The sequence below is a fragment of the Drosophila novamexicana genome, unplaced genomic scaffold (assembly GCF_003285875.2).
Source record: "Drosophila novamexicana strain 15010-1031.04,08,12 unplaced genomic scaffold, DnovRS2.1 tig00001340-arrow-arrow-pilon, whole genome shotgun sequence".
NCBI lineage: Eukaryota > Metazoa > Arthropoda > Insecta > Diptera > Drosophilidae > Drosophila > Drosophila novamexicana.
The window spans coordinates 388,433-400,528 of record NW_020824850.1 but is presented as its reverse complement, the minus strand read 5'-3'; the positions used below and the strand labels follow the sequence as shown (position 1 = coordinate 400,528).

The 12,096-nt window shown below is 39.3% G+C and overlaps 1 protein-coding gene across 2 annotated transcripts in view; it reads right to left on the bottom strand.

The window, feature by feature from the left end:
• Nucleotides 1–12,096, bottom strand: part of LOC115767135 (bromodomain-containing protein DDB_G0270170) — a 43,937-nt gene that overhangs the window by 25,072 nt on the left and 6,769 nt on the right. For both annotated transcript variants that reach the window (XM_030711296.1, XM_030711297.1), the window contains exon 2: nt 3,765–4,205. In XM_030711296.1, coding sequence (XP_030567156.1) covers nt 3,765–4,205 — 441 coding nt within the window. The remainder of the gene's footprint in view (nt 1–3,764; nt 4,206–12,096) is intronic.

Sequence of the window (12,096 nt, the reverse complement as noted above, 5' to 3'; positions counted from 1 at the left end):
GGAATAGTAGGAGTCGGAGCCAGGCGCAGGTCTAGAATGCAATCACTTATACGCACCGTTGCACAGGACGTCCCAAAAGTTTCGGGCAACGCATTGAAACGGAAGCTGACAATGAGGCAGCGTCTTGACTCGGAAAAGTGAGCAACGCAAACACTCAAAACAGATGCCGCCAGGCAGCTAACATTAATTACACCAGTTTTTACCTGTGCCCGGGCAAAAGAAAGGGAAAGAATTTGTAGATGGGCATAAGCTGTGCGATTGCCACGTGAACTGTATGTGCTTGCATTTTATCTGCTCCAATTGCAACGCTCCGGGACATCGGTGAGTGCCGCAGCATATTTACAATTACTCTGGCATTTAATGCAAGTGGGAATTACAATGGATGGCGCCCGTTTATGGGCGAATCACAATGGCAGCATGGACGTTTCAAATATTCAAAACGAACCGAAGAGTATGCCAGTCATATGCAGCTACATACCCTGGGATAAGGGTGGAGACCAAAGCATGTGTGCTAGGCAGAAATAATATCTGGCACAGTCTTTTGTCAAGCACACAATTTACAACTCAACTATCTTGCGCTCTCGCTGGCATTGTGTGATAACTAGCCTGATAAGGTTTCTATTTAGATAATAAGTTGACAATGTTAACAGCAGAGCTCTGAAATAGCTTTACAATCGCTTAAAAATGAAATTATCCTCTTAGTTATTGTCTTAGTTTAATACATTTTTCTTTATATGAGCTCCGCGATTAAAATAAAAAGAAAACTTAATATATATTTATACAGAAAATACACTGAGATTAGAGAAACTTTCGTAACTGCTTCCATAACAAATTCTTGATGTTTTGAGTCGAAATCGAGATAGAATTGAATTAAGTATAATTTGTACTTAAGTTCAGAAAAGCTCTAGATGGTCTTAGAATAAGTATAACATTTCTTGCATCAAATACAAAACTGTAATTTTAATTAACATTTTTACTTAATTCAGAAGCAGAAAGAAAAAGAGAAAACACACAAATCGTTATACTCTTTTATTCTTTAGCTCAGTGACCGCTAAGCAGGCTTTCTAGTTGTTCGAAGAAAAAACTTAATACTTTTAAGAGACTTAACCAATCGCTAAGTACAGGGTATTTCCGAGTAAAAGCGCGCTAAAGTTTTATCCCTTTTGCATACAGCCTGAACAGTAAACAATAACAGTCGACAACAACAGTCAAGGATGGCAAGCGATTACAGGACACAGCCGCCGTTCCCTCTATTCAAAGCGGCCACAGAATACAGACAGGACTACGGCATACGGCTAAGTGTTTTGCAACGGAAATGCCAAGCTATCATGCAAAAAGCCAGCGGCAGATTAACGAACCATGGCCAAGGCATGCCAAAAGGTGCACAGGATGCAGATAGAGCAAGTGAGATACAGCGTACGATAGCGAGAGAGAGCGCGCGAGAGAGGGCGACTGAGAATTCGCCCTGGCACGTGACGCAGCGGCAGTCCATGACCAAGTGCTGATTTTTCATCCGGCCAAGTGGGTGGTCGCTGCCTTGCCACCAGGAAAACGAAATTATTGACATTGTCGCCAGGCCCCAAACGCACGAAGCAGCGACAACAGACAACAAAAGAAGAAAGCAACAGCAAAGCATTAACGAAAATCCATATACGCTTGCCAAAAAAAAAAAAAAAAACAAAATGCGTCATGCTAAGTGTACACAAGCCAATCGAATTCACACCCCGGGGTGGGAAATTAGTGAAAAATTCGTTGCTTATTTTAAAACTAAGCCAAATAAACTGGATTTTAAAGCTGAACATAAAGTATTTATCGCTTATGGTTTCACCGCTTTAGCAAATGCACGATTACTGGTGGAAAATCAAAGCGAAAGATAAGTGATAATCTAGGCGAATAGTTTAAATTCAAACCGATCGACTTCGAACTCGATTTGAAAGCTGTAGATAAAAATGGATCGGTTTTAGTCTCCCCAATTTTAGAAAATCTAGGAACACCCTGCTTATATAAATGAAAAATGATGTGAAAAGTTTAACTTTCGAGGGACCTAAACTCACGTTCAAAAGTGGAAAACGCGTGAAACAAAAGGCTTAAATTTAAAAATGTTGATTCGGGTAAAGCCGAGTAATATTAGCTAGACATTTGTAGACACAACAAGCAGCTCAGCAACCCCCTGCTGGCCAAAGGGAATACGCTGCTATTCCCATAGCTTAAATACGAATGCATTCCCAACAGCAAAGCAAATCCGTGCAAGAGGACAAGCCGAAGAAGTTTTTAAAAGGTGGAAATATCCTTATTAAGTATCAATTTGTGCAAACAGTTGAGCCAAAGACAAAGGCACGTAAACAAGTTAATAAAAACAAATGCAGCCGTCCTTGGTTCGCACTCTGTTGATATTAGCTGGCCAGCTATGTAGCGATTGTGTGTCCCCAACTTTGGTGGCAACATTTAACCATTTTCTCAACTTTTTCGATTCTCTTTTGGCCAATGGGTCGCTAATTGTTTCCAACATGGGCTAGTGCCTGCACAAACACCTCGACAGCCATGGTTATGGTAAAGTGCGTTAAAAGGCTTCCTAGGTCTGTCCACCTTCCCCTGCACCGCACCATCAACACGCCCCTCCGCCCGTATTGGCTGGAGCAGCTGAAGTGCATTTCGCCCGATGGCGTTTTACTGTTTGCCTTAATTGAAAACTTTTGCGCAGATATTTTTCGTGTTTGGCTTCGAAATATACAAAAAGCAGGCAAAAAACAAAGTGAATTGGAAAAGTTTCTAGTTTTTAACGCTTTGCCGCCTTGCATTTGTTTAGCTCTACTAAGCGACTTGCCGCGGCTTAAAGTTGCGCAGCTAACAATTTTTCATGCCCCATCCCCGCGGCAAACCGAACAACACCCAGCCCCTCCCCCTCCCCCTCCGCCCAAAAGTTAGCCGACAATTAGTTGGGCAGCCTTACGGGAGCTGCACAAAACCAAACTCGATGCGTTTTTCCAGCATCCTGGCGAAAAGCTCATTACAATTTGGCTGCGGCACTCACCGGTTTTACACGCTACACTAATTAACAAAGCATGAGAATGGTTTCGGTTTTGTGCAACACACATTAGCATTGTGTGTGTGGTGTGTGTGTGTACAACATGTGTAATAGCTGGCAAAGTAGTGTGCAGAATAATTCATTTAAATAAAGAGCTTGTACATTTTCCAAAAACTGTTTAGAGTTTTACTTAGAAAGAATATTAAAAACTTTTGAGCACTAGAGAAAGTCTTAATAGGCAATCATTTTTATTGCTGTTTTATATGATCTGCATAGTCGTTGTTAAAGTGCTTGTTAGCTTTGACAAGAACTTTAGAAGAATTTTGCTGCACAACTTTAATTTACATTAGTTTCGTACTTTTTTTAATCAAGCAAATTATGCTTGAGAAAAAGTCATAAACAAAAATTGTAGAAAATAGAACATTTTCTCTTAAATATTAGAAAATATTTTAAATTTATAGACATTTTCAATTTATGTCGATTTTTTTGGGATTTACGAATTGCTTGCATTGAATGGGAATATATAGTCTAAAAGCTTCCTAAACGATATAAAATCGTTAGCTTAACAACACTGTTTTTTATCGAATTCACTTTCGATTAATCGATATTTGATTCAATATCTCATCACTTTGTACTTTGCTTTAAGTATAGAACCCAAATCTGAACTAATGCAACCTTTTACTGTTACTAATTGTTTCTTTGTGTTAAATAGTAATACGTTTTTTTTTGTTGTACTCACAATTTCCCTCTGCAGCTTGGCAATGTTAAAGTTCGCCTGGGCCAAACGTACACTGAGCGTTGCCACATCGCTGGTGAGCTGTGCCCGCTCGTTTGTGTTGCGATCGACCAGCTTGAGCATTTTATCCTCCAGACTCTGATTGACTTTCTGAACACGTTTGTGCGATTCGTAGAGACGATCGTATTTATCCTGCCACGCAATCACACTGTCCTCTAGCTCCACTTGGCGCTCCGTTTCCCTCAGACAGGCCGTCTCCAATGCGTACAGTTGCGTTTGCCTCTCGAGCAGCGCCTGCTGCAGTTGCTCAATTTCTGTGATGGGCGTTGGGGCAGCTGCTGTTGCGGTCGCTGCTGCTGCTGTTACGGCTGCAACAGTTGCTGTTGTTGTTGCTGCTGTCGCTGTTGCTGTCAGGTTGCCCGCTGTGTGCGCTTCGCTGGACGTCTGCAATTGAGTGGATGTCAGCGTTTGAATAAAATGGCAAAATTATGAGTATTTTGTAATTAATTTTGCTTCCGCCGCCGGACGCGAGTGTCACACAGTTTCGACTGCAAAAAATAAATAAATGCTACTAAGCTCAGGGCAGCGAGAGGAAGTGAACACAGCGCCAGCATCCATTCAATACAAGCGGTTCTTTTTTTATAAATAACACAAAAAAGATTCGAGCGTGCGTCCCACCGTGCGCTCCCATCATAAAAATGCACGTCATGCTCATAAATGCTACACAGAGACAAAGCACGAGGGAGACAGACAGAGAGAGGGAGAGTGAGGGGTGGGTTGGTGGGGCGGGGCAGTATGTAGTGAAGAGCGCACTGATAACGCGCCTGCTTTGGCTGCGTTTAACAATTTCAGCTTAACCAAAGCAACAGAGCAGCATCTGGTTTATTTTTCCAATGCCAGAGATAAGACAAAACAAAATAGAACAGGTTGATGAAATTGCGACTGGCAGATATCCTTTGTAGAAATGTTTGATTAAACATTTACAGAAATAAAAAATTGTTCAAATATAAAAAAATCTGAAATGTTATACTGTAACAAAAGGGCAATTTACAGTCTAGACCAAATCTACATGAACTTTTGGGACCTTTGGATTTTGAAAAGAGACAATTAGCAGAAGTACATATATTGTTTAAATAATTCTAACTCAAACGTTTTTGTATTGACAATTCCTCTCAGTGCCTTTTTTTTAATATAAATACTTATATTAAGCTGGCCGGCTTCAGCTCTTCTGACAGGTTACTTGATGCTTGAAATTCTCAACAAGTTTAGGTTTTGAAAGGGGGACAAGGCTTTAGAGAAGGCTGCTGATAAGAGAACGGTTAGGTGCTTGCTGATTCGTAGCTCAAATAGATTCCCATTAGTTTTTATTAAATGCAAATAATTTAAATGTCAAATGCCCATAACCCTTTTCACAGGGTATTCAACAATCTGCTAATCGAGTTAATTAGCTGAGGGTTGTCCAATAGAACAACTCTCTCTCGATCGCTCTCTCTCTCTCTCTGTCTATGATCATTGGCTTTAGCAGCGCCTGCACAATGTGCACAGCAGGTCAGCCACTGATAAGCCGCAGTTAAGTCTGCAGAGAGCAAGAGAGAGAAAGAGAGAGCGACACAGATACTGAGATCATGTTGTACATGGAGAGCAACAATGCTGTGAGTAAGAGCTATAATGTAATGGTATATTTTCGCTATTGTTCTGTGTTCTCGTAAATGAACCTAAAGATATACATATATATAAATATATATGTATACCCGGCCTTGCCCGGGTTAAGTATAAAATAAATTCTGTCACGATAGGATAAACAGTTTTTAATATATATACAAAATATATCATATCCAATATTCGCTTCGATAAATATTGAAAAAATGTTCAACTGTTAATTTCGATGTATTCATCATGTGAATATACCAACTATATTTATCAAATCAGTTGACATATATTTTATCAAATATATTTTGGGTAAATCTGTTTTAAGTTGTTGCACAGTTTAACAAAAAAAACGAATTTATAGTAGACATGATAGCTTATCTCACGCTCGCTTACCTCAGAGAATACTCTACGTAATCTCGATGCAACTCTCGCTTATCAATTGCATTATTATCGTGGCGGGACTATGGGCGGGCAGCCGCGTTGTTGGGCCGCTGCAAGCGGCCAGCCGCAGGAGACAAGAAGCGAGACCAAAATCAAAGTGCAAACTACGCTCATATGTACTTTATGGCAAGCCGAGTGGTACGTGTGCATGTAATTGGATTAAGTTGACAGAAAACAACAACAGCAACAATGGGAAGAGGAGCAGCCGGAATGCAGCCGGGCTAAAACTTTGTCTTTGGTTACAGTCACAGACTGCGAGAAGCCTCAGCTGGGAGACATGGCAGGAGGCAGAGAAAAGGAGAAAGAGCGCAGCGAAGTCAAAGGACTTGCTTGTCATATATGAGGCGTTGGGTTCATTGTCTACTCAAACCTAAAAACTGCAAAATGTACAGAAAATTTAATTAAAAAAGGATTTTTGGGCCATGGCAAAAGTTACTTTGGCTTCCTTGGCTGCTGACTTGGCCCTCTCTCTCTCTCTCTCTCTCTCTCTCTCTCTCTCTCTCTCTCTCTCTCTCTCTCTCTCTCTCTCTTTGTCTGCGTCTTGTGCCGCGCCAGCATTTCAAATCTCAAAGAAGAGGACACCAAATATATTTCAGCTTGTCTTTAACGCATATAAGGCAAATTGAATTTATAGTTTTCGATGGTTTGGCGTGTGGGCGTGGCAAATTGCCAGCGACAGGCAAAGCAATTAATTAATTTCGTCAGCGATTGCAACAGTTAAACCAGGCAAGGGGTTGGGAAGAGACTTTCTCTCATGAGCAGCATGCATTTTCCTTGTGTTATAGAGAGTATTTGCACACACACACACACACACACACACACACACACACACACACACACACACACATCCACACACACATATATATATATATAAATATATACATATGCCAGTTGGTTGCATTTTAAATGGGGCTTTTTGTTTGGATTTCATCATAAAATGGTTTTCATGTTTTGCATTTTATGTTGTGTTTGTGTTTTCATGTTGTCAGCATGTTTCTGTTTTTGTTATTTTTTTTGTGTTTCGGCTCTTTAGATAAGTTTGAATAATTTACTAAATGTTTTTTGATTGCTTTATCAAAATGAAGGCACTTGTTGTGTGCTCAGCAAAAAGTTAAACTAAAACTCAAATTTTATGAAAATGAATTTATTTACAAATATGCTTCTGATCATCAACTTTTTGCATTAGATTAAAGTACTTGTCTTTAATCTCTGACTAAAAGTTTATATTAAATGCATTAATAATTGTTTATCAATTCGTGTTGACGCAAATCTATTTACTTCTGGCTTAAGTCAAGTTTTGACACTTTCAGTCGATAAAAAGAAAGTTGTATTATCAGATTTTATGTATCCATTTCATAAGCTTATAGATATTATTGAGAAGGCATGGAATGAAAATATTATTAAAATCAAAAGGTTGGAATGTTGATAAATTTTAGATATTTTTATAAATTATGTTTAGGCAAAATTTATATAAAAATCAATCAAATCAATCAAATATAATTACTTAAAAAAACTTAATATATATAATAATAATATATTTCATGTTAAAATCGCATCAGCCTTGATTAAGTTATTGCATTTGAAGATCTAGCAAAAGTATTCAGCAAATATACAACAAAATGGTTTAAATCGTAACTTAATGACATTTTGTCTTTATTATCAGCAAATATCCATTTTTTGATTGAGTGCAAAAGCTGCTAAGCTGAATTCGCGTCAATTAGTTAATGAAAAACGCGACACAGATTTCTAAACAATTGGATCATCATTGTGATTTGCAAAAGGCACAAAATAATGAAAAACAAGACCCAAGCATAAATCTCTTGCACGCTCAAATGCAACTGAAAAGAAATTTACCCCGTTTTGTTTTCCTTTAGGCTCTCCAGCCTTGCAGCTCATTTTTCACGCCAAAAGGCAGAAAACAAAATTCTCGAAATGAGCACTGCGAAAACACGAGATGGCAAACCCCTTTTTTATGCAGTGCCAAAGATTTTCTAATTGTCATTGTGCTTTAAAAGCACATCAACAACGAGCAGCAGCAGCGAGGAAATGTGAGTGAAAAGCCAGAGCTGGGTAGGGGTTGGGTGTGTGTTCGCTGGGGCTCTGCCTTACTCATGATTGCATTTCACTTTGCTTGGGGACTTGTCATTATTTATTATATTTCTCAAGTCCTTTCATTACAAAATATTTTTGTCTTTCATTTGTTGCCTTTTGTGTGAAGGCAACATCCAACATCCAAGCAAATTTGCCTCAAACGAAGGACGCGAGCGCCAGGAGACAACAACAACAGCAACAACTGTTGTCGCATTCCGCGACAACCTGCTTATTTACAGTTATTTGGCTGCCAACCAAAAAGGCTTAAAAACAACCAAAAAAAAAAAAAAGACAAGTTAAAGTGCTCTAGTCGGGAGTGCACGACTAACAGTTGTCCTGTATTCAGCGCCAAGCTGGCCTTACACACTATGGGATATGTTTATAGACCGATCTGATATTCAGGTATGGAGAGAGATAATTGAAAAGTTAAGTAGTTTGATTCTGTGTACATTTTACGAAAATCCCTATCCCAAATTTGCTGGCCCTAGAACTTTTAGTCTTCGAGTAATTGTGCGTTGATTCAAAATCTATATTTATTATTATTATATGAAAATGTGGGAGAAAACGGGAAGAGAACATATATGTAAATCAAATTTCATACAAACACACAGATGGACGGGGCGGGATTGACCCGATATATGATATATATATATATACTTTGTATATTAAAGCAAATCCTTCTTTTGCCTGTCACATACATTTGCACAGCAACATTATAGCTCAACTCAACCAAATTCAATGGGCACAGGGTGCGTAAAAATGTGAAGCGGAAGTCGTCATATGGAAAAACTCGAAGCACTCATCATTAACTAACAGAAGACGCCAGATAAAAGGACTTGACAGCAGTTACAGCTATGCTTCAACTGTTTTTCAGCCTCATTTGAGTGGATAATTACAGAGCCGAAACCCAAGTCCCAAGACCCAAAAACCCAGCCCAGGAACCCAAATTCAATGGGCAGCACCCGTGCGCTCATGTTGTTTTTGTAACCAAAAACTTTCGTGTGGCGTCTGCCGTAATCAATAAATGAATTTTGTAAACATCAATAGATAAACAATATGCGCCAGAGCCAGAACCAGAACCGGAGCCAAAGCGTATGCCACTGGCAGTGGCTGTTGTGATGAATGGAAGGTCAATTGCTGTGACCCCAGCCTAGGGACCTGCCCTGCCACAGCGCTGACATTTAACAAAAACGACGCGCGCGCCGTCAATGCCAATGTGTTGTCAGTGCAGATGGATATGAGATGTGCCACAACCAGGAGGCAGGAGCGGAAGACAGGAGTTGGAGGCAGGAGTAGGAGACAGGAGCCAGGAGCAGCAAACACTGTCAGGAGGCAGGAGGCTTTAGCAAGATGGTGACGGAATGTTTATGCGAATGCTTGGGCACAAACATACGTGACATGCCTCAGTCTCAGTGTATTGGTGTGCGTGTGTATCTGTGTGTCTGCTTGAACGTTGCTTAAGCGGCGGAAGCGCTGTGCAGCAAGCAACTGACAGCCATGGAACGCGACAGGCAGGCTAAAGATGACTGTGGCGCTGTGAGACCGCGACGAGGAAAAGAAGTGGTTGGGGTAGCTGTATTCGCCAATTGGGATCTATCAGCTGGAAAAATGGCTGCGTCTGGATCGCCGTTGACAGTTGTCGTCATATTTTTCAAGCGACAAGCACATTTGCGCGACTCGCACAACTTGCAACGCGAAGCTGTTAACGCACCGTGTCCGCAAATCGAAAAACAATTGATCAAAAGAGGCAGCGCAAGAATGAAAGTTAACTTATTAGCTTATTATTATCATATCATATTATTATCATAGCATATCTTCGAATATCAGAGAATATTATATATATTCTTGATCAAAAAACATATGCCGAAGCCAGCTATAGGCTTGGCGGCTATAAAATTAAAGAGCTTAATCTGTATAAACTATTCAAGAAGCATTTCATAAACATAATTTTGATATATATTTTCTACGATTGGTTATTGGTAATCGAAAACTCGTACTGTGCGGGCACTAGAAAAATCTAGTGCAACATTTCAGCTCTCTAGCTCTTATAGGTTCTGAGATCGAAGAGACAGCTTTTTAGTAAAAATTGTTTGAAAATGAGATTTTTTATAGAAGATTTGCATATTTTTGAAAATTTATTGATCGAGCATAGCAAGAGCTTTATTAACCTTCTAACATATCTGCAAGACCTAGCAAATATCTAAGTATTTTTCTAACATATCTACAAAACCACAATAATTGAATATATGAAATGAATTTTTTTAAAGCTTTTGTGTCAAAGCATTTTTAAGCTTTGACTTAGAAATATGGTTCTCAAGAGTATATAATCTTCGATTATTGTATTCAAATTTAAAATGTTTTCTAACACTAGTTAGCACTTCGATATACCCAAACCCAGTTGCACTGTGCTTTATGACCTCTCCCAAGATACACGCACATGTATATCTACAAGCCCTGTCAATGTGTGTGTGTGTGTGCATGTGCCCACACACACACACACACTCTGTATTTGTGCTGACACATTATGTTAATACATCTACGGTTTAACGCGGGCAAATATTGAACTTCATGCGGCAGTTAGCGATGTTGTTTCAGAACTCATGTTGTTGTTGGTGTTGTTGTCAGCAAGGGACACACACACAGATAAGCACACATTCAGCCAAATTAATGCACATTTGGTTGGGAATTCGTAACGCATAACCCAAAATGTCAAATACATAAAAGAGCTGAGAGAAATAACAAAATAACGTTGTGCAAATCGAACCGCATTCGAAATGATTTCGTCAACACACGCACAAAAATGATTGAATATGAACGAAATATAAGCGGAAATCGATGACAGCCATTTTGCACTAAATTGAGGCATTTTGACACTGCGCTACTGTAATTGCATTAGCCAGAATGGGAGAGGCAGAGCGAAAGAGCGAGAGAGAGAGGGAGACAGAGCGAAGGCAGGCGACACATTCGCTAGCTATTTTTAGCGGCATTTTCATTTAATTTGCTGCCCATGCTGCATAACTAAAATGGCGAACGGCAGCCATAAGAGATGAAAAATTAGAGAGAGAAAGAGAGAGAGAGAGAGAAAGGGAGAGGGAGAGAAAGTGTGGTGTGGCGAGAGGTAAGTGGGAAAATGCGGCTTTGCCTGTCGGTTTATGTTTTTCAATTACGCGCGCCGCAAAATTTGCAATTTAGATAACCTGTTTAAGGCGCGAACGTATCATATTTTTTTTTAGACCATGTGCAATTTACTAAATTGTGCATTGAAGAGAGAGAGAGAGAGAGAGAGAGAGAGAGAGAGTGCGACAGTTTAGCTAAATAACGTGTTTAACTAAACGTATGCAGCCAATATTATGCCAATATTTTAATAATTGCCCGTGTTTAATTTGATTTTATTGTTTGGCGTTGCGAATATTTGAAACTTCATTTGCAAATACCACATCGACAACTACGGTTTAAATAGAGATGCTAATTTGAAAGCGATTTAATCAATGTACAGTGAAAACTATGCGAGAGGACGCTCCTCTTGGGCGAAGTCTTTTAAGATGGTTGCTTTGAAGGAACACATTGGCCCTCTTTAAGGCGAACTTTTCTCTTAAAATTATACTACAATCGCTGTCCGCCCAACATAGTACTCACTGTAGTAGAGTTTTATAAAATGTTCACAATCAAGTATAGAAATTCTTGAAATATATCAAGATCAGCATCAACAGGCAGTACATATCACGGAACCAGCTTGATTGAACCCCTATATCGAATACCTTTATTCTGTGTTTCAAGATATTTTTATTGAACTCAACAGTTACGAGCTTTCCGCACATATCTGCAAAGCTAAAGCAAATATCTGCAAGGGTATTACATTTTCGGCGTACAAAAGATTTCTTAATTTGTTTCGTTACGTTCAACTCATATCTTATCAGCATCGAGTATATTATTCAGCTCTTATAGTGACATATGATACGCCTTATGTAAGGGTATTTACTCGTCGACAGCCAAGGAGCAGCTGTTCGTTCGCATTCTGTACACTTTTTGAATAAAATTTACATTTTTCGATATTTGCACTCGAAAAATATATTTTTATACCGAAAAATATGTTAAATTTTATTTTGCGGAAATAATTGAAAGTGGGTTTATAGAATATCAAATAAGAGAAATA